General features: G+C 44.6%; 4 protein-coding genes across 6 annotated transcripts; all 4 read left to right on the top strand.

Annotated features, from left to right (window-relative positions):
• Positions 1 to 121: 121 nt before the first annotated feature.
• On the top strand, positions 122 to 4,696 carry LOC133911888 (plant intracellular Ras-group-related LRR protein 7). The gene is made up of 9 exons (XM_062354341.1): positions 122 to 329; positions 1,900 to 1,969; positions 2,441 to 2,487; positions 2,635 to 2,743; positions 2,948 to 3,033; positions 3,340 to 3,430; positions 3,925 to 4,010; positions 4,253 to 4,339; positions 4,422 to 4,696. The coding sequence occupies exons 1-9, from the start codon at positions 231 to 233 to the stop codon at positions 4,533 to 4,535; spliced, it is 789 nt and encodes a 262-aa protein (XP_062210325.1). The 5' UTR covers positions 122 to 230; the 3' UTR covers positions 4,536 to 4,696.
• A 3,300-nt stretch (positions 4,697 to 7,996) lies between these two features.
• LOC133911889 (B3 domain-containing protein Os03g0212300-like) lies at positions 7,997 to 9,449 on the top strand. Its single transcript, XM_062354343.1, has 4 exons — positions 7,997 to 8,225; positions 8,342 to 8,605; positions 8,686 to 8,829; positions 8,935 to 9,449. The coding sequence occupies exons 1-4, from the start codon at positions 8,142 to 8,144 to the stop codon at positions 9,223 to 9,225; spliced, it is 783 nt and encodes a 260-aa protein (XP_062210327.1). The 5' UTR covers positions 7,997 to 8,141; the 3' UTR covers positions 9,226 to 9,449.
• A 2,350-nt stretch (positions 9,450 to 11,799) lies between these two features.
• Positions 11,800 to 14,727, top strand: LOC133911890 (uncharacterized). 2 transcript variants are annotated; one of them, XM_062354344.1, is made up of 4 exons: positions 11,800 to 11,956; positions 12,521 to 12,651; positions 12,718 to 12,927; positions 13,034 to 14,727. In XM_062354344.1, the coding sequence occupies exons 2-4, from the start codon at positions 12,528 to 12,530 to the stop codon at positions 14,398 to 14,400; spliced, it is 1,701 nt and encodes a 566-aa protein (XP_062210328.1). In that variant the 5' UTR covers positions 11,800 to 11,956; positions 12,521 to 12,527; the 3' UTR covers positions 14,401 to 14,727. The 2 variants fall into 2 exon arrangements, with proteins under 2 accessions (XP_062210328.1, XP_062210329.1); XM_062354345.1 differs by having other exon boundaries at positions 12,730 to 12,927.
• A 143-nt stretch (positions 14,728 to 14,870) lies between these two features.
• Positions 14,871 to 20,617, top strand: LOC133911891 (SNAP25 homologous protein SNAP33-like). 2 transcript variants are annotated; one of them, XM_062354347.1, is made up of 6 exons: positions 14,871 to 15,036; positions 16,373 to 16,747; positions 19,670 to 19,760; positions 19,834 to 19,958; positions 20,044 to 20,141; positions 20,252 to 20,617. In XM_062354347.1, the coding sequence occupies exons 2-6, from the start codon at positions 16,415 to 16,417 to the stop codon at positions 20,349 to 20,351; spliced, it is 747 nt and encodes a 248-aa protein (XP_062210331.1). In that variant the 5' UTR covers positions 14,871 to 15,036; positions 16,373 to 16,414; the 3' UTR covers positions 20,352 to 20,617. The 2 variants fall into 2 exon arrangements, with proteins under 2 accessions (XP_062210331.1, XP_062210330.1); XM_062354346.1 differs by lacking the exon at positions 14,871 to 15,036 and adding an exon at positions 15,241 to 15,462.
• Positions 20,618 to 22,602: the final 1,985 nt, after the last annotated feature.

A 22,602-nucleotide genomic window follows, 5' to 3' on the forward strand; every position in this document is an offset into this window, starting at 1 on the left:
CGCTGACGGCCTTCAGAAAACCGAAACGCCAGGTAAGCACCCTCGGGCCTGCCGTCCGGCGAGGAGAGTCAGCTTTGCGAGGGTCCCACACGGCGGTGAGAGCGCGAGGTACCAAACCAATCCCCATTGGTAGATCCCCACCGCCCCAGTCTGGCCATCCGCCCCGCCTCCAAAGTCGCCGACGACGACTTCATGCAAAAGGGCAAAACCTTTGTTTCCAAGAGAAAGGGATGGGTTGCTGCAGCAGCCGGAGCTCCGATTCCCCGGCCAGCCGCGTCGCGCGGTGGCGCTCCACCGGGATCGTCGCCCTCCGCGACGCCAGATTGAAGGTTCGTGCGCTCTCTGCCCCAACCTTTAGCTGTAGAAATTAGAATATTTTCTCCTGCGTGCGATTATCTCAATTGTTCTGTAGGTATTCCCAATTTTGTGCCTGCTTAGTTCCTCTGAATTAGTACGATTCGTAATCGAATATACGATGGTGAAAGGATTAGAAATGGTGCCGTTCTTTGCTGGCCTCGATTGGGGATTTTCAAGATATAGTACTGCATCGTCGTCAAGTTAACCAAAGCTAGGTCATTTCTTCCTATTTTGCTTCTATAGGATTGCTAGGTGGAACAAAGGTGTAATCTACTAATCTTGCAAGTGATAGTTTTCGAACGGGCTTGCAAGTGATAGCATCTAATCTTCTGCGGTGATGAGTTCACTTCAGTTTGTACTATGCTTTCTGGACTATGTTCTTTTAAGGCAAGGATTTCCCCGCTGGTTCCTAATTCAATTGTCACAACAAGGTCGCACAGTGGAAGTGATGACTGGTACAAACGTCCAATGACAAATTGAATAGGAAAAGGAACAAAGCCATGGTGTATTAGTGTGTGACTGCTGACTGTATTTGTTCAGGAGCAGAGCCATGGGGAATTAGGTTTGGACTCTGAGGAGCAGGAAGTGGAGTATTGCCTTTTCATTTCTTGTGGGAAATTTGTACACGACGACATTAACTAATAAGCATTTGTTGCCTCTAAAAGGAGCATTTGACGTACTCTGTGGAACCATTGTTTTTTATTTGCAAATGGTAGGTTTTGATGATCCAAAGGAATGCTAATGAAGAACTGCAAAAGTAGGAAATTTTTGGTACATTGCACTCCAAAACTGAACATTTTAGGGATATGCTATCAACACAACTACAAAAGCAACTCCCCTCATAACTCAGGCAGGCAGCATGGTCTATTGCTAAAGATGTACAGTATTGGCCTTGAAGTATTGCAAATCATTGTTATGCTCCCCACACCTCTGTTTGTGTACTGCGATTACTATTGAATGATGTACTTCTTTATTAGCATTTGAAGGGGCTTTTTGTGATTAACCTGTAATCACCACTCGCCAGCTTGTAAGATTTTATAAAATAACTCAACGTGCAAGAGAACTGCGCATCATTTCATTATAGAAGGAATAAAAGGTCCATACAAAAACTGAAAAAACCAAAAGAGGGGTGGGGGTGGGGCATCAGGAACAAGAAACACACATAAACGACCCAGGAGCTAAAGAAAAAGTCAAGGCCATAAGGCGCTCAGCCCTTTAGCTCCTGCCATGCCGCTTGTAAGATTTCAATGCGGGTTTTTTGGTGAAGAAGATAGATTAAGAATATGGGATCCTGAATTCCTGATATATTACACTGGTGCACAACATGAAATATTCAAGATTATGTCAGCACTTGTTCAGTCTTTTTTCCATATGAGTCTGTTGTGTTATATAGCTATCATATTTGAAACATATAGCATATATGTCAACAGTCAACCTATAGTTGCTTCCTCTAAAAGCACAAGGATGCCTCTGAAAACTTCTTTTACTTTAATATCACACTTTTCTCTGCCAGGGTTGTTTAATATCAGTGTTCTTTCGCAGGAAGTACCAAATGAAGTTCTACAGGTGGGCAATTCCATGAGAACTCTGGATTTGACGAACAACAAGCTAGGTAGTCATATTTTTTTATGTAGCTATTTGTTCCTTTCAGTGTTCAATAGAAAGATTACAAGTACAAAAAGGCTTTTCATATACTTTACTAATCTCCAACATTAGTACTTGATGTTCTCTCGTTTGCTACTACTTACTTAGAAAGGAACTGGTTCTGCGTCATCTGTTGTTTCTCCTTTATTATGCACAGCAGTATAAGATGCAGGAAACTTCTTTTTCACTTGCCTCTTTGGGCAAGCAAAACTGCTACAATTTGGTTCCCGCAGCAAGAAATTCATTCACAGTTTGTGCAGAAAATTTTCTCATCTTTTTTGGGAACTGGGAAAGTTTATTCTTAGCACCTCTCCTGGGCATAATTTAGTACTTTGAATCCCAATAACTCAACCAGATATAAACTGCATGCGTTGTTTTTATATTTTTGATGTTTATATTTCTCATGAGCAGTATCAATTGATTCTCTTTTATGTTGCAGTTGAGGTTCCCCAAGAAGTTGGCCGACTTGTGAATATGCAAAGACTTGTAAGAGTTTCCATTATTAGAAGTCACCTTGGATTATCTTACTAGAGATCTGTATTTACAAGAAATGGTTCTTCCTTCCGATGTTTCTTTTGCTTTTTGATAATGGTGGCTTGAAGTGAACTATGTTGTCTCTTTCTGTTTCTGTAGGTTTTGGCTGGTAATTTGATTGAAAACATCCCTGCTAACATTGGATACCTGCGGAACCTTAAAATCCTCACACTTGACAGAAATAGGATCTCTATCTTGCCTGAAGAATGTTAGTTCCTGCAGTCCTACCTTTCTTTAACAACAAGCGTGAAACATGCATTCATGCAAGATGTTACTGTATGTTTACATGATAACGATTATTAGCATTTTTCTAGGTGCACAACCCTCATCTTAGCAAGCAGAGAGTTATAACTTCTGTGATATTCTAATTAGTATTTCATCCATCTTCTAACCTTTTTTTTGTCCCATCCAGTGGGTTCTCTGTCAAATCTTCAGCAACTCTCTATTTGTCAGAATTCTTTATTGTGCCTGCCTAAGAGTTTAGGGGATTTGCGCAATGTAAGTTTGTTATTATTTTTGGAAGTTCTCATCTCGAGCACTAAAATTCATGTATGGTTCTCTCAAAAGTATCTACAGATGTAATGGATGTTAATTTAGGCATCACAACAGAGCAAGTCTTTCTTACCTTTTTGTTTTATCAAAATAAAATAAAGGTTGATCCTACAGTTCATTATCTGAAACTAATTCAGTTTCATAAATTCCATCAATTATCTGCATTAACAGCAAGTTTTCTGAAGTTCTGTCTTGTAATGGCCAATGCGTTATGTAATCACTGGGTTAGTATCTTTTGTTTGCCTGATGCAGATGTTGCTACTTAATGTATCTGATAACAAACTAAAGGCACTTCCAGAATCAATTGGAGGTTGCAATTCCCTGGAAGAATTGCAAGCCAATGGTAAATTCATCAGTTTCTGCAGTGCTATCATGATCTCATTTCAATTTCTCTCTTCTTCCCTCTTTGCTTGCATGTGCACATGCACTCAGGTTGACTGTTATACTGTTGCACAGCTAACCCATATGGAATTTTTACCTGCTTACCATTTGGTAATTTAAAAAAAATTTGGAATGCCACAGCCATAGCTTCTTAGGATGCTCTTCCCCTTTCTGAGTTGAGCAAAGCTGGCCCATACTCTGTTTGGTACACAAACAGAGCAATGCACCAGAGCAAAACATGAGTGCTCCAGAAGCATTCCACTTTCCTATCTCCTATGCTAGCTTCAGCATTCCATTTTGCAAGGGATACCACATCCACTTTTATACACCTTTTGTGAAATAGATTGAAGAAGATCTAGCCATTGATATTGTTGTAAACAGATACAAATTACATCATGTTTTTCATTTCGGAAGCATCCTCTACCTCTAGCACTAACCTTCAAGCAAAATATTCAGGAAATTCAATCGAAGATGTGCCCTCGTCAATTTGCAACCTTGTTTGCCTTAAATCCTTATCTCTGAATGGCAACAAAATTCGTCAGGTATGTATGAAAAAAGGGACTCATTTGACCCCTTCAACAACTTCTAATTTCCCATACATAATATATTTTGTGTTTGGACTGAACACCTCTATGGTGAAAAGTTAGTGGAACCAACCACCCGAGGGCAAGGATCATTGGTTTAACTATGAGATATTTGATTTTATTATTATGCACTTGATTTTTGTTATGCTGTTGCAAAATAAGAAGCATCTTGTCACCCAACCTCAACTCTGCATTTGCAGCTTCCAGAAAACCTACTGAAAGACTGCAAGGCTCTTCAGAACATATCGCTGCACGACAACCCAATCACAATGGACCAGTTCCAAGAAGTAAGTGACATGAAGCCTATACAGGTTCCTGCACCCTAGTCAATCTTGTTCTGATTATATTTCCTTTTCTCACTTGTTGCAGATGGATGGATTCAAAGAATTTGAGGCGCGCAGAAGGAAGAAATTCGACAAGCAGATCGATTCAAATGTTATGATGAGCTCCACGGCCCTGGATGAAGGGATTGATCTGCGATGATTTCTTAGAATTTATTTGGCTTCTATTCTTTCTAATTGGTCTGAACTGATTGTAGATTTTGTGTATATATATCAGTCTATTCCATACTCTGATTTGGCAAAGAAAAACAATAAATGCATGACATACATAAATGAATTGAATCCCTGATTTTTGCTTGAACATTTGCAATATGTGGACGGTGGACTTGTACATCTTGTGTTCCAATGGTAATGTATTGATTGCATTTGATGCACATCACCATCGTTTTGTCTGCTACTAGTGAGATTGTGAGAAAGGCCATCTTTATCATCACTTTTGCTTCCTGCAGCTAAGAAATGGCAACTGAGCCTGGAGTGCTCACCAACACAGGATTGGCTCAGATGATGCAAAGGAGAAAAGAATCAGATGTGAACAGGACATGATCAGTGGCGCTTTCACTTGTCGGTTGTCAGCTATGTGGGGGCGAGAGTGCCTTATGGCATCTCCAATAGTGTCAAATCAGCTAGCTATAAGTTTGCTTACATCAGTTTTTTCTTATGTGGTAGGAAAAGTTAATGAATAGAGATAAAAGTCGACTACTAACTAGAGATAAAAGTCTACTCACGCCTCCTATTATGCACACAGTCTATCAAACTCTATGATTTGTGGACCCATATTACTTTTGAAGATAATGCTATAGCTAATCCGTTGGAGATGCTATTTATTACTATATCTCTAGGTGATATCTATATTTCTTATAGATAGCTGTTAGCTATACTATTGGAGATGCCTGTTCTTCTCTCTTGTGTGTGTCGTGCGTGTGGTTGGGTGATGTAACTACAAAGCATCAATACTTTCCTACTTACTAATGCAACAATTTGTAACTTCAGAAGTAAAAGAAAATCAGGCTTTCAGAAATCAAATGCTTGTACTTTGGTAGTTTTACAGCCACCAATAATTGTGATATTTTGTCAAACCAGTCTATGGAATTTACAAGTCTTTTGTTCGTTGCACGTAAATGGTAAGCCAAGCCAAAAGCACTGCTTACCAATTGAAGCAGTGACCGGGCCTGTTTCTTGAAGATACTTTTGTTTTTTACGCGGAATTGTAGGGAAAATCCCCACAGCGCAATTTTCTATTAAAGATTAGGGGTTAGGGAGTACAAAGAACAAAATGTAAGAAGATCTTACCTGGGAAGGGAACCTAAACAAATGAATCTAGCCAAGAAGCAATGGAAGGACTAATTACATGCTTTACACGTATCAAATGAAGGAAAGCTGTTTCTCTAAACTTCAAGAGCCAGAGACTATGCGATGACGCCATGTTCTCAAAGATGAATTCATTTCTTCGTTTCCATAATTCCCAAGCTGCTATCATAAATATTTCCATGAAGAAAGGGTATGGAAAGGACAACTTCGCTCGGGAGATCATAGTGCAAACACCTGTAGCTATCGTCCATTGTATGCCCAGGGTCTGCCAGAAACTTACACTGAACGGGCATTGGAAAAAAAGATGCTCCCTTGTTTCTTCCACGCCTTGATGACAGATGACATAATTATAGTCTGGCTGTTTAAAATTTCTCCTTCTCAGAATATTTCTCGTGTTTAGCCTATCCACAAGTAGCAGCTAGGAAAATAATTTGATTCCCAAATCCAAATGAATGGTTTGGGCGGGCTAATATGTTGGAAATAAGTCTGATTTTCCCATATGAAGACCCAACAGTCAGATTGCTGGTCATCCAATTGTATATGTTGTTCCTCTTGTAACAGAGCTTGCAGCTCACCATAGGTTTGCTCAGTTAGAGGGATGTTGAACAAGGCTATTATATCCTCCTCGCCTATCACTGCCTTCATAGAAAGTCTATCATCCTTAATAAAAAAGAATGTAGCCATGGGAATTTTTGTTGCATGGGTTCATGGAGCCAAACATCTTGCCAGAATAGCACTGTGTCACCCGATTTCACATCACATCTAGTAATTCCACGATATATCACATTCAATCTCAGAACTTCCTTCCACCAGAAGGAGCCAACTTCCTTTGAGGCATGGGGAATCTTGTCCTGATAATATTTATTCCAAATAAGATTAACCCATGTAATGTTTTTCTTCTGGTAGAATTTATGCAAATGCTTCAGGAGCAAAGCATCATTCTTCAATCTCAAGTTAATTACTCCTAGGCCTCCTTTGTGTTTTGGCAAACACGTCATGTTCCATGCTGCAAGATTACCTCCCTTTTATTAATAGCATTACCTCTCCAGAGACATTGCTTTTATTTTGAATCAATGTATTCAATCACCCAGCAGGTAGCTTCAGTGTGTACATGGCATATGTTGGCATTGATGACAAGGAGGTATTAGCAACTTCCAATCTGCCTGAATAAGACAACAACGATGTAGTTGCAGTCAATCTCCTTTCCATTATGTCCATCATAAGAGTCAAATCATGTATTCTTAGTTTTGTTGTTCCTATAGGAAGACCCAAATAAGTAAATGGAAAGGATCCTACTATACATACAAAGGCTGACGCAAGCCTCTTCATTTTATCTTGTGCAACATTGATAGGTATCATGAGAGATTTATGATAATTGAACATCAATCCAATTGATTCAGCAAATGTATGGAGTAAGGCCTTGAGGCATAGAAGCTGCCTAGCATCAGCCTGCATGATCAAAAGAGTGTCGTCTGCATATTGCACAATAGAGAAATCAACATCACTAGGCTGAGGTATTAGAGCTCCCAAAAGATCTTGCATAAATGCTTTGTTTATAATGCTTTGCAACAGGTCAGCAACAATAACAAATAGGAGAGGGGGCAAAGGATCCCCTTACCTGACCCCCTCTTCTACGCTGAAGACTCTTCACAATGCCTAGGCTGAGATTGGGGTTTCTCCGCTTTACTGACTGGATGGATAGCAGCTATAAATCTATATCAAGACGTCGGTTTTCATGCTTTGTGCTATGTGGATTGCAGCTTGTGCAAGAACTCCGAGAATAGGAATCCAACTTATTTGAAGTGGAACAGTAAATTTTAATGTCTTATCTACTTATGATGGGGTTAACCAGTAAAAAAAATTCAAGAATGGGAATTCATGCTTCAGAAATAAGAATACGATGTGTTCTGGTATGTTTTTTTTTTTGAGAGCTTGCTCTGGTAATTTTACAACTGCAGCTCATCACCAATAAAGTTAGGACATGTTTGATAGAGTTTCTCTTATCCAAATTCTTTAGGAGGAGTGATTATCTAGATAAAGTGATTATGTAGCTTAAAGTGATTCTTTAAGATTAATACTGTAGAGTAAGTGATTCTATTCGAGAAATGAATCATAGTAAACCGTTTTTTCGGCTTACCAGTATATAGTTTATTTTAAAGAATCACTTCCACGAAATCACTCTAGAAGTTGAAAACTATAAACTATCATTTGATAAAGCTACCACTAATTTTACTCTAGGAATTGGAGCTGTACCAAAAATACCCTTAGCTCATGCTTCAGAAATAAGAATAGGAACAGAGCTCTCTCCCTTGGAAGCTCTCTTTCTCGCCCTCTGGCCTCTGCAACATCTCTGTGCTCTCTCCTCCATCTCTGCCTGTTATTCTAGACCCAATACAGGTGGCCTTGAGGCCTTACCTTTACCTTGCCGATCCCAGGGGCGATGGAGCAGGGGATGGCTGATCTGCACCTGGGCGAGTTCGAGTTCTTCAAGATCCTGCTCCCCGGGATGTCCAAGAAGAAGCTGGTAAGCGTCCTGCTGCGTGCTGATTTTTTTATCTTCGGCTCTGAGTAGCTTACGAGATGCATGGAAGCCGTGGTGTGAAGAGCGAGTGATTGCTGCTTTGGTCGCCCTGTGCGCAGAGGCTGCCCGCTAAGTTTGCGGGGGAGCTCGGGGAACACCGGGACTCGAAGCTGCGGCTCGCTGGAGCAGGGCCCCTGTGGGACGTGGACGTCGTCTCCAGCGGCGACGGCGTGTACCTCGGCCGCAGCTGGAGACAGTTCGCCAGCGCCCACGACCTGCTGGAGGGGCACCTGCTCGTCTTACGCTACGACGGCGCCGGCGTGTCCACCGTCACCGTCTTCGACGGGAGCACGTGCCGCAAGCAATACCCGCACACCGCCGCCGCCGGCACGTCTGTTCATTCCTTCACGGTTTCTGTTCGCAGCAGGCAGCATGATCAAAGAAAAAGAAAGAGAACGTACAGAAAATCTTCTGCCCATCACCAGGTAGCGGAAGCAACAGCGGTGGCGCCGGCGCTGGCGGAGGCTCGCCGTCCATCGCCGATCCGTCGCATCTCGCCGTGACACTGAGGCAGTGCAACCTTGGGACGAAGCAAAACCAGTACCTGGTGAGACGTAGGCTCGTTCGTTCGTAGCAGTAGCACATCAATTCTCTTGCTCGCGCAGATCGTAATCACACCACTCGTGTCTCGTGCGACGCGCGTGCGGCGCAGAACGTGCCCGTCGAGTTCCAGGACGCGCACGGGTACGCGCGGCGGCGCCGGGTGTTGCCGCGGATGGGCGGCCGGTCGTGGGCCGTGAACCGGAAGCGCGGCAAGCGGGTGCTCGGGGACCGCACGGAGTTCAAGTACGGGTGGCACCAGTTCTGCGTCGACAACGGCCTCGACCTCGGGGACACCTGTTTCTTCCGGGTGATCCGCGAGGGCAGCGCCGGTGACGGCGAGGAGGAGGACGACCACGTGCTCAAGGTGGAGGTGCGCAAGGACGGCACCTTCGTCGCTTGATCGGATCGATCGATCGCTTACGTCGACCAACGCTGATGAGTAACAATCTAGCTAGCGAACTGCCCCTTGTGTTGTAAGAGCAATATAATTGTTTGCGAGTAAGATGATCTCTGATATCCATGCATGCGTCACTGGGCTTGATGGAATCAGATGAACATCATAAAAGCAAGTGCCTTGGTGATTAAATTCCTAATGGTTGACGATCTTGGCTTGGCTATTGGTTCATGGAAGACTTAAAAGTTAGCGTGTTGTTCAGACTTCAGATGAAAAGATTGTGCAGCTCAAAGAAGATACTTCAGGAAGAGGGCTGTCCTGTCCATTCGGCTGTGCTGTGCAGCAGGCAGCACAGCACCTGGCCTGGACTGTCACCGATCGAGCTAAACAAGTATCTGCACAATGCTGGGTCTGGACGCCAGTAATTAGCTAAGGTGTAAAGCGAACTAAAAAAAACCTTTTTTTTAATGGAAAGACGATTCCATTAAACCGAAGGTGCCTCTAAATCGCTGCCAACCAAATCATGGATAAAATTCGATAGACGGGCCAACACAGGCTCAGCTTCCACAGGACACTCGCAACCAAGCGCAGCCAGAGCATGCGCCACCCTATTACTCACAAGGATTAAACTTAACACAAGCACTAATAAAATGCATATGTAAAAAACTATTAACTTAAGACACAAGGCATCCAACAGATGATCGATCAATATCGGTAAAGGAAAGCACTGCATTCTTGAATCTTGACCGTCAATGCATCCACCTCAACGACAATATTACTAATGCCCATCTCAGTTGCAGTTTTGAGCCCATGGAGTAACGCAATTGTCTCAGTTTTGAGAGAGAGAGAGAGAGGCTGAACCGAAAATGGATGCGCACACGAATAGTGATGGCAACGGATAGGAATTAACCGCGTGCCCGTGGATAAGAAATCCGACGGGTACGGGTTTGGGTTTCAACGTTTCCCCACGGGTACATGTTTGATCATAAATTCGATGGGTAAAAGGTCATGGGCAAGAAAAATACATACGCGTGCCCGTAAACCCGTAAACCCGCTCCAATCATCTTATATGTAGACCCAAGCCGTCACTAGGTATATAAATTCGCTCTAATTACCTATAAACTCGCTCCAATTACTCACAAACCTGCTCCAATTATCCTAGCAGTCGGGTATACGGGGCCATCCACGGGTATAAGATGCCCGCGGATGGCGGGCACGGGTAACATTTATTACCCATGGCAGGTAACGGGCGCGAGCACGGGTTTAGAAATCCACTCACTAGTACGGGTCTAAACATCATCTACCCGCGGGTATTTTACCCGTTGCCATCTCTACATACGAAGTAACCTTGGGCCTCCTTCTTATTCCGGCGGCTGGAGGCTTAGGCTTAGCGGCTTAGCCCAGCGCCTGGGGGTAGCTCGTGGGGACCTTCATTGGGCCACTGAGTAACAACTAACAACGAGTTTTTCGTTTTTATATTTCGAAAACAAAAAATTATAAAACTAGACATCCGTTTGAAAAAATTGTAAAAAAGGCTACTATTGCTATTAGAAGAGTGATAGATTTTAAAAATTAAAGGATGTCGTCCTTCCAACTAACGGCAGGTTTAAAAAAAACGTTCTATCACTCTCAAAATCCAAAATACTATAAAAATAGTTATAAAAATTAAAAAATGCTCTAAGATGCTATAATCTATCTCTAAAAAAATAAACTCAAAAAATTATTTTTACAATGAGAAACAAAAAACATAAATTTTATTGTACATAATCTGACTGTGTACAATAAAATTTAATTTTTTTTCTCATTGTACATATGATATTTTTGTCTGAATTTTTTAGAGCTAGATCATAGTATCATCTACAATATGCATTTTTTCAAAAAAAATTCATAACTATTTCGATAGTGTTTTAAATTTTGAGAGCAATAAAAACACATCTTTATTTTTTCAACCTATTTGAAGGGCGTAAGTTGTTACCCTTTAACAGGCGACAATATCCTATTTTTTTATTTTTTTTAAATAGACATCTAGTTTTATAATGTTTTGATTTTTAAAATATAAAATAAAAAATCACTAACGAGGTTCCCTTGCCTAGCTGGGCCTAGGGGTTCCCTTGCTAGCTGGGCCTCGAGGCCACAGACCCAGTTCCGCTCAACAGAGCACGGTTGGTGCCTGGTGTGATTACTTCTCCGTTGTGAAACAACGGTAAATTTCGTAAAACTACAGGTAGATTGCCGAAATCATCATACAACTACAGATTTAATAAGTTATATCGCTAACTTATAGATTTGAGAAGCTATATCACAAAACTACAGATTTAATATATCAAAGTATTGCAAAACTACATATTAAGATATAGTATCACACAACTACAGATTTAGTGTGAAAAAATCAAAACTAAATATGTAGTTTTGAGAAGAAGTATCACAAAACTACAATGCTGTATCGGGCCTTGGGCTTCGGCCCATTTGTGTGGGTGGGTAGCGGCCCAGAACACTGCCTCGCGGTCGACACGGTGGCGAATCGCGATTTCGCTGCTTTTTTTTTTCTTTTCCCGTTTTTATAAATAAATCGCCCGAAAAAGGACTGGACGCGGTCGTGGACCAAACCTTTCCCCAAAATTTCCCCTTCACCCAGAACCAACGAACACTCGATCCGATCCCGATCCCTGCAGGGCTCCTCCGCGGCTCCCCGATCCGACCCCGGATCTGCTCGTAGCTCGACAGGAGCTCTCGATCGGTACAAGCTTTACCCCCTCTCTCTGATTCCTTAGGGTCACGCGGTTAGGGTTTGCGAGCGTGGGAATCGGGCCTCGATCCGCTCGATTAAGGCGGGATTCCACCCCTGCGCGACGGATCTGTGGGTGATCTGTAGATTCCGGTTCGGATTATCGCGATTTGTTGCGTCAATTTTGCGTGGTTGTTCTGGTGGCCGGATGCGGGGCTAGGGTTTCGTTGGACCCTGAGGTGTTCGATTTCTATTCGCAAACTTCGATAGGGTTTCTATGCTGCGATATTCGAGCGTGTTGCTACTCTCAAGTGTTGCATGAGCCAGCCAAATTGTTGTTAAGTCATTAGACAGGGCAATAATTTTGTGCATTTTAGTTTATTTAGTTGGACCCGCGCGTTTCATTAGGCCTGTATTGCCCTTACTGAAATGTTTATGTGACTAGGATGGCTTAAATCAATAATTGCCCCTTTAATAATTGGTGTTTTTCTTTCTACTTTCTAGTCTCGTGCAGTGACTGTTTGTTACTAATTAATTGGATCATAGTAGTGATAGTTTTGTTCTCTATGTTCTTAGGGCAAGCATGCTGCATCAGGAAAACAGTGAGACTTTTGTGAGGCGCCACTCCGAACAGCTTGCATGTGGCAACATGAGGGGACCAGAGAATGGTCGTCCGAATTTCCTTCTTGAGAAATGCCAGATTGCAGGTAATGACCGAGCAGCTTTCCTTTGACCTATGCAAGACACTTGTCTTGATTCTAATACAGGCTTAGTTTGTCCCAAAGTTTGTCAAAGGGGCGAAAAAGTTGGCCCATGCGATGAAGAGTTGGTACATGGTGTTCATGTAGCCAATGCTGCTGTTTGCCCGCCATTGATGGAAAGTGGTGTCAGAGAAGCAACGATGATGGATCATAACAAGCGACCTGCATCCGTTGACATGCCGGACATAGTTGAATGCAAGCGGGTGAAGCTGGAAGATCAGAGTAAGAATGCTAACCTGCAACCTTTCTCTGGACATAGGTTTGTCTTTCTGAAAGTTTGTGTATGCAGAGACAGTTAGATAATGGATTTATATTTTGCTCATTCCAGTTATATCCAAGAAGGACACCTATACAGCAGATGCTGATGAGGATGTTTGTGAGTATCCCACATACACAACATGTGAAAGAAGCTTCGACTCTCCGGCATACGAGAGTGAGGAAAGTGAAGATGAGGGTGTAGATTCACCTGTCCATTTTTCACTTGCTCATACTTGTGTCGAAGACGACCTATGGCCTGCCAGTTTTCATCAATCTGCTGGTCTTTGCCCCACTAGGAAACCTGTTCCAATTGGGCCAAATCATCAGGCTGAATTACCGGAGTGTAGACCATCTGGTACAAAGAGCAGCTCCTTTGGTGATAAAGTTGTTGTTTCAGCACCCTCTTATATGTCTGATGGAAGAAATGAAGAAGATGAGAGTGACAAGTGGATCAGAAACTGTGTCATGCCAATGCCTGGTACTGATGCATTATCTTTGATGCGGAAACATGTTTACTGTAAGGAAGATTGTGATTGTGTTGATGAAGATTCAATCAATTGTGTGAGGAAACATGTGAGGGAAGCAAGGGAAAAACTGAAAGGTGCCCTTGGCGCAGATACCTTCAAGGAGTTGGGATTCTATGATATGGGAGAGGAGATAGCCTCGAGATGGACAGAAGAAGAGGAGCATTTGTTCCAGGAAGTGGTCTCGTCAAATCCTGCTTCTCTGCGCAGAAATTTTTGGTATGAACTCCCTCTTGCCTTCCCATGTAAGTCCAGCAAAGAGTTAGTGAGCTACTACTTCAATGTCTTCATGTTGAGGAAGAGGGCTGAGCAGAACAGGTTTGATCCAATGAACATTGACAGTGACGATGACGAATATCAGGTAGGTGGTGATGGTGAGTTTGCTATCAAAGAAAGAGCTGATGAATATTTGCCTACTGAGTCCCTTACCGATCAAGATGATGGTGCATGCAATCAAGTTCCTCCAGGGGGGAATTTTTATGAAGATTCCGATGAGGAGGATGAGCTTGATAATGCAAATGGAGACAAGCATGATGGTGTGCAGGGGGGTGGCATGTTGTCAGAGGGTCTTCCTGTCATGCCTTTTATGGACCATAATCAACAGGCCTTCAAGTTGGATGCAGATGCACAGGATGACTCGTGCACATCATTCGAGGCTCATCAGATTGGCGTTGAAGATGGGACACCTACTGACATTGCTGAAGATCATCACTACAGGAACGACGGTTTTGGTGGTGTTGGGGAACATGGATTCTTTGGTGACCATTGTGACACAAAAGTATGGGAAATTGGTTTCACCAGCGGGTGGGAGAAGGATGAATTTTTGTCAACAAACAATGTCATAGAAGAGGTGTTTGGAAAGGGGTCCTGGGAAAATGGAAGTGACGCTGCTGGTGGTCAGGGCATTATCTAAGCCGAAGGCGGAGGCTTCTTTTCATCAGCGAAACCTTAGCAGTTCCACCTGCTTTCAAAATTTGTACAGCAGTAGTTCCTCATTTTGATTCGATGTCTCGCTTCTTTATAGGAATCTCATCCTTGTCCCTGGAACATCTGCTTGAGAAACGAGATTTCGGTCTCATGATGATTAATGCAAATCAAATCCGTAGATGATATTGTCATCTGTCGATGATCTGCTGTAGCCTGTAGCCTGTACGTATTGTTATGACACTGTCTCTGGACCTGAGCATTTTTTCCATGTGCTAGCGAGGGTCATGTAATAAAAGCTGTTATTGTTCCTTGAGCCGAGATATTGTTCCCTTTATGGTATGGTCCGGAAGTAGGTGTCCGTTTGGCGGCATATTGATGATATCCTTGTTACAACATGTAACCGGAGAACATGCCCGCTCTTTGTCGTGACATTGTGTGGATGCGTTGGAGTCGTTCTTGAAGGCCTGATCCTGGTCAGGGGGCTTTTGTTGACCTGCTGCCGGTAATGATCGGAGGATGATGGAATCATGGAAGTTAAACAACTGGGATCTTGGATTGTGCAAATTTTCGGTCCCCCCTTGCTGTGTGTTGGATTTGTTGGCTCTGTGAACATATCCTCCAGGTGAATTCCATCATGTTTCAATTACACTCGGTGAAATTTATGATACGTACACAGTACGCCAATAACCCCAAATGCACCGTGATTTTCCTTAGAAAAATGAAGTTAATATTTTGGGGGGGGGGGGGGGTATCCTGAAGTAATTAATTATCACCGAATAAGTACACGCCGCCGCCGGGCAGATAAGATGAGCGGCAGAACGGAACGGCTCGTATAAATTGCGCGCTTAGGACACGGCAAAGCAAGCCTCCCACTCCACGCCGAACCCAACGGTCATATTCCCCTCGGCCTCCCTCGCGCCGCCTCGCATCGCATCTCTGCGGCTTTGCTTCCCCGCTTCCTTCTCCGCAGCGGACGGGGAAGCGCCGGAGGCTTCGGCGGCGGCGGGGGAAAGCAGCGGGGCAGTCCTCGCCTAGCACGTATTGCCCAGTGAGTACCCTCCTTCTCCCCCCTTTTCCCCATCGTCCCTAACGTAACTGAAAGGAGTCGTCAAACTCGGAAGCTAGCAGTAATCTATCGTTCGATCCGCCCCCACTTAGCCCCTAATCGGACTCCCGAGCCCTTGCATGGGCGGCTGTGGGTGCGAGCGGATTAGATCGGGAACTAGGTAGATTAGATCGCCAAGTGAGTGAGGTTTTATCGGCATATTTAACCGAGCACACAAGAAGCCAAGAACGGCGTGTTACTGTGGAGTTTTGAGTTAGTACTAACCGCACGTTCCGATGATTTGTTGGTAGATAGCGCACATGTAACTCAGAGGTTGCCATGCCCTTTCCATCAGACTGGCCTAATCACAGACTGGCAGTTAATCCGGCCTGGCTCAATGCATACGTTGTCGATCAAGCGCAGCTGGCCTCTTGGTACCGGGAAGGAGTCATGATTATCGCTTTCAAGCTCATGATCATCATGCGGGATATTTCGTTCGTGATTGCCTTTTCTATCTTCTATTTGTAGTTTGTTGTTCCTGCTGACAGAAATTTCTTGACTGAAAGCTTCATAGTTGTTAGTCCAAGAAGACATGGCCTTGGTCATGGGTAGTTAGATCTTGGTGTACAACTACACCTCATGTTGCTAGTTAGATCTTGGTGTACAACTACACCTCATGTTGCTGTGTTGTTGGATATACTTATGTAGAGAGCATCATGCTATATTCTCTGATTCCCTGTGCTTTTTCATAACATTTCATGTGCTTTTGTATGCTGGCTTAGCTTTCATTTGTTATTTCCACTTGGGACATTTTTCTTAAACAGATCGCTTTCTTGTCAAGAAGATTGCACATCAGCGCCTGATTGTTGTAATAGCTCCTGATGCATTCCTTTTCTTTACCTTTTCATTGCAGGTCTCTGGCCATCGCTCCAGTGCGTGAAGTGAATAAACTGAGATGTCGATACCAATGTATAAGAAGCAAAACTCAATAGGCACTCCTGTCCATAAGACAAACCCCTTCGATTCCGACTCTGATTCTGAAGTTCCCTCAAGACCATCAAGGGCACAGTCTGTCCCCGTGCAACGCACCGATCGATCTGTGCAAGAGTTAGAAGACTATGCTGTAACCAAAGCGGAAGAAACCTCACATAAAGTAAACGATTGTGTCAGGGCTGCTGAAGCTATCAGGGAGGATGCTACACAAATCCTCCTGACTTTGCACCGTCAAGGTGAACAGATTGTGCAGTCTCATCATGTAGCAGCTGACATTGAGTGCGACCTCAGTGTGGTAAGTTCTCCACTTGGTGATATTGGATAGCTCAAGTATATTGTAGTTACTTCCAACAACTATTCTCACAAAATAGGTTTAACTTCTATAGGATATTGAGATACGGTGGTACAAAAATTCAGTCATTAGGCACCTTGTCCAAACCTTGGCCTTTCTGTAATACTTGGAGGCGATGCATAGATTTTTAAATGCTGTCTAAGGACATATCTACGTGCACCTCTTAAAACAGAAACTATCCCTAAGTTTGTATAGATCTATCTTTATAAGTGTTGGGTCGTTATTAAGGACCCCCGACGCCTCTGGCCCTGTCAGCCTACGCCTGTGAACCACGGGTCCCTGGAGATTTTGCGGATCTCCGAGCTCTGGAACTCTCCGGAGCTCCAGTCCTCCGGAGCCTGGGTAGGCTCTCCGAAGCACGGGGATCGAGTCATCAGGTCTTGGAGAAAGATCAGCCTGAGGAGGCTCGCCAGCCGTCCTCCACCTGCAAGTAAGTGACTGACATTTAATACCAATGCAAGTGAAGGCTGTTCTGACATCCCAGTGCAAGTAGGAGCCGGACTGACACCTTAGATAGTATGGCATCGCAATAGGCGACCGACTAAGTACCACGTCTTTAGGGTCACTTGCACTATTGTATTGTCATAGTAGATAATATCTTCTGATTAGGGATAAATGCATCTTACCTAGACCTATGCTATGCAATTCGACCGGTCATAGGTCCCTGTGGTATAGTGATAATTTGTATCGCTATCTCTGAAGGGTGTGCTTGCATATTTACACCCTGAACGACACTATAAATACAGACTCATATCCATCAGACCAGATGACGTATCTTTTTTTACTATCAACACATTATTGGTTCTCCTTACTCTTTACTTCTTCTCCAAGCTTAAGTCTCCTCTCTAGAAGAGACTCTCACCGTACTTTATTCGTGGAATACATCTTTCTCTCCCGCCAACAGCGCGTCGTCTATGGGAAAGGCTGAACATAGAAGTACTAGAGAAGTAGGATACCACCCAAAAATAAGACCACCAAGGCCACAACACAGACGGCCAACTCTCCGCTCACGCCTGTGCGAAGATCCACATGACCACCGCGACCAAGCGCACACTACGCCGACGACAGCCGCCTAACCGAAGGGAATGAGGGTCCTATGGCCACCACCAACCCGATCATGACCTTAGCTGCGATTGACGCTAGCGGCCCCCACCTCGAAGGCCCAACAACAACAGTATAGCGAGGGCCCCGTTGCATCCCTAGGGGCTGCAGCCGGCGTTGTCGCTGCGAAAGCCGCCTCGGCCGAACAGCAGTTGCGCGTGGTGGCCCTCCAGGCTCAGCTGGAGGAGCTGCAGGCGGCCCTGCGGGATGCGCAGCAACCTGTCCGTGTAACCACCGCCGCTCCCTTAACAGCCAACACCATCCAGGCCCAGGCTCTGGGGGCCGACGAAGGTTTCGTTCGTGACCCATCACAAGGCACCCCCCCATAGTTGGTGCGCAGGCTTTGGAACCTCGAGTTCGTCGTCGCAAGGCTCCGTTACAAGACTACGACTCTCCCCTGCAGGTAGACCTACAGGCCACACTCTTCCCAGAGGGTTTCTAGATCCCGAAGCTACCTAAGTTTAGGGGCGATTCAGACCCAGACGAGTTTGTTCGCTCGTACGCCATCGCTTTAGAAGCCAACAGAGGCGGACATGCCGCCATAGCCAAGTGCTTCCCTCTTGCCCTCGAAGGGGTAGCCCTTCGATGGTTCTAGACGCTGGAGCCTAGGACCATTTACGTCTGGGCTCAGCTTTGAGACCTCTTCTGCAATAATTTTCAAGGCACCTTCGTCGAATCGGTGACCTTCGAGAGCCTGTTCAACGTCAAGCAGCAACCAGGTGAGACCCTCTGGGATTACTTCCGGAGGTTTTCCTGAATCAAGACTTAGATTAAAGGCATCTCGGAGTCGTCGGTCATCGACACGACAACCCAGGGTCTGGTCGATGGGCCCCTCTTCGATCGATTGCACTGGCGCCCTGTGCGCTCGGTGGAGGCCCTCAAGTGCAAATTCGAGGAATATGCACATGCAGAGGAAGAGTGGCTCTGACAGGGCTCGTGCAGACAACCCCGACCCCCAGCGTCGAACCTGAGAAATCAACCTCACAAACAGGGTCCTCACACGTCTTTCCTCCTCCTTCATCAGTAAAGAGGGGCTCCAAAGAGGCTGATGGCTCCGGAGTTCGCAAGGTACGACCATGACAGCGGCGTGGTGTCTACAATATTAATCAAGGTCGAGGGGCTCCGAACCCGCCCCGTTCTAGGGGTTGTGGCTAAGGATGCTACGGCGCCTTCCTGGAGCAACATCGCACCCCTGGTTGGCACCCTGAGGAGGGATACTGATGCACTCTGCACGAAGTCGGACGTGGCCATCACACCGAGGATTGTTGTATCCTCATAACCTTCCGAGAGGAATACCTCGGGAGGCAGCCAACACGCACGACGGTGGAGAGGGATGATGATGAGTGGCCCGAAGGCCGTAGACCAGCGGCGGGCCGCTAAGTTGACCACTTGGCCTTGCAAAACCCTTCCCAGCTGGCCCTGCCAGCACCGCCTCCGTCACCCGCGAAGCATTACAACTCGACTAGTCCCAATTGTGGATGATAATTATTAACTGGAGTGATGCTAATCTTTAGAATCTTACTATTTAGCACAACTATGCATTCATTGAGTGGTATTATTGTACATATTTTCCTTCCGTGGCTAATACTATTTGTCTTGTTGATTCATGGTAATTGGTTAAATTGGTTTCATTTACCTTTTTGGGTGAACTCTACATAAATATAGATGAATCACTTTGCTTGCCTATTTTTTATTTACCGAGTTTCAATGTTTGATCTTGGTCTGAACTTTCACTGAATCAATATGCCAAAATTATGTCTCCAGAGTGAAAAGCTTTTGGGAAGTCTGGGGGGCCTATTTTCCAAGACATGGAGGCCAAAGAGAAATCAACCAATAAAAGGACCAATTTCAGAAAGTATGGTGGCTTAGATTCTGAATAATTTTTCAGACTTCTATTTTGCTTAACTAATCCTTGTGTGTTGTGGCAGATAATTCTTTCAGCAGTACAGCAAACCACATGGAACAGAGGCGGAGGCTAGGAATTGCTCCAACACGTCAAGAATGCCCCAGTCCTGTACGTCATTCGCCTGCAGCTGCAATGGAAAAAGTTCAGGTCTGTCTTTCTCAGTTAACCATGAAGTATGAGTTATATAACTAAGTGACGTGTTCTGAAAGTTGACGTCGTGTTCTTCTATTAGGCTGAGAAAGCAAAGCAGGATGATGCACTTTCGGACTTGAGTAACATGTTGGGACAGCTGAAGGACATGGCACTCGATATGGGCACAGAAATTGGAAGGTAATAATTCTTGTAAAGATCTCTCCACTGGCACATAGCACATACGCCACATTTCGCATGTGCTCTCTGCTATTTATACAGTTTGATGGAGACCTCTATCTTGCTTGTAGGCAAAACAAAGCTCTGGATACTTTCGGTGACGATGTCGATGAGCTGAACTTCAGAGTGAAAGGGGCGAATCAACGGGGACGCCGGTTGCTGGGCAAGTGATACCGAAAAACTAAGATTCATGCCGTGGAACCACTACTGCAATGCTTTCAACAGCCCCAAAGCCTTCCAGAGCATGTTCCTGCAGCTAGGAGGCCTACCACGTTCGGAAGATTACTAAGAATGTTGTTGTTTAGTTGTTGTAGAGCAAATAGTAAGATCCTTGTGCTGTTATCTCTGAAGAAAATATCCAAACTCAAGTGCTGTATAACAACTAGGTCAATACTGATTGAGTGAAAGGAAATAAGAAGTAGTATTTGACAAGACGATCGATGTGGAAAACTAGTCTTATAGCTCGTGCTGTGTTGATCTCGCGATATACATGAATACATGATTGATGTCTGTGTCTTTCCACGGCCGGTTCTGAGATTTTTTGGGCTCTGAGTAAAACTAAAACATATGCTCTATTGAACATAAATATCAAGATATTTATATATTAATTACAAATACAATATTCTGAGCATTAAAAAAAATTTCAATAGCTCATTCTTTGACTCTAGCAACTCATCAACTTATTTTTTCTTTTTCCGCTGCTAGATACATGTTTTCTAGGTGCCATATGATCACACATTGATAATTAGGTACAAACAGTCCTGAAAATTAAAATTAAAAAATATCATCAATAACTGACAACTAGTGCAAAGCTATAAAAAAATTGAATCAAATAAATAAAATCGTCTAGTTGGGGATTAGCCCCTTGATTCGATTAAGCATGGAGACCATGCATGCTAGCGATTAGGAGAAGAAGATGAGAGGAGAGTGGGTGAACAATGGCTTACCGTGATCGAGGTTGGGGATTAGGCCTTCGTCAATTTTGGACGGTAGATCTTGAGCTTCGGGAGAAACAAGATCAGGTGAGCTGATGCAACATGTCGTTTTGGATGAAGATACGGAGAGATCGAGAGGAGGAGAGGGGAACGAGCGAAGATCATGATCGTTGCTACTGCTAAGAATTAGGATCAGTTTGATTAGGGTCGATGATGACATGATTGCAGTATCGCACGATCAGGCTTACCCATGATGCTTCGTTAATTTAGAAATGATCCATCATCCATGGTTTGGTTGGGTTGGATTACTAGGTAACGTAATATTGAGCCTTAAGCTATTTGAAGATTTGGAGACTCACTTGAGCTTAGTTGCTACTTGTTAGCAGACTACGCAACATATAAATTTGGACTAGATTGGTAGGTAGGAGGATAGACCAATACATATATATACTTTGTTGGGAGTCCTTGGATTTTGGAGGCCTGGGGCAGTCGCCCCTCACGCCCTGCCCTAGGGCTACCATGTGTCTTTCTTTTATCGTAAGTATATCTACTCTACCAGACCAGAGTCAACACGATCAACTTCTAGCGAGCATATAGGCCGTTCGATTGTGCATCTGATAGTAAGAGCAACTTCAACAGTCTAGCTAAATTTCACTCTTCATATCTCTATATGAAAGACTATCCAAAAAAAATCCCCTTCCATATCTCTTTTCACTCCAACAAACTATCTATATTTTACCCTCTATATTATACTTTTCTATATTTTAGTAATTTCTTTTAACTAACGCACACACTGGATCTTGACTTCGGTCAAAATTGAGAGAGACAGAGAGGGATGGCTGTTGGCCGCCGACTGAAGAGCTCACCAGCGCAACCGATGGTGAGGTGGTGGCGGTGGGCGGCACCAGGAGCTCCTGCAGCGAGAGGTGGTCCCATTTGAGGGCTCTTTCCCCTACATCGAGGCTTGGTAACGGCTGGGCAACACAACGGCGACGACGCACGGGGTCTCGACGGCGATGCAACAGAAAAGCTCGGCCGGATGGAGGAGAAAGAGGCGATGGTGACCGGTACCTTGACTGGATGTGGTGACAAGAGTGGCCCTGTTGACGGTGAGGTCCTCCTACCGGCGACGAAGTTGGCGTAGACAGGGAGGCAGCGCGGCTCGATTCGACAAAGGCCATACGATAGAGCGGAGATGACCTCGCCAAGCTTTACCCAGGCCCCTCCAGTCCTTGGCCAGTACGGATCTGTGCTCCTCTCCAGGTGCGTCGTGAGGGAAAGAGAGCGAGGGAAGGTGAGTGGGCTATGCAGCAACCGCACGTGCTCCGCCTCTTCTCCTGGGCCGACGCTGTGGAGGCCTAAATCGTGGCGGGAGCTTAAAGGGGTGAGCGGATGGTTGGAGGATGGCGTGTGGGAGGGAGACTATATCTGGCGTGCGGGAGGAGCGATATAGTGCGCCTATCAAAATAGCGTGATGGAGGTCCTGT

Source organism: Phragmites australis, chromosome 3 (genome assembly GCF_958298935.1).
Source record: "Phragmites australis chromosome 3, lpPhrAust1.1, whole genome shotgun sequence".
Taxonomy (NCBI): Eukaryota; Viridiplantae; Streptophyta; class Magnoliopsida; order Poales; family Poaceae; genus Phragmites; species Phragmites australis.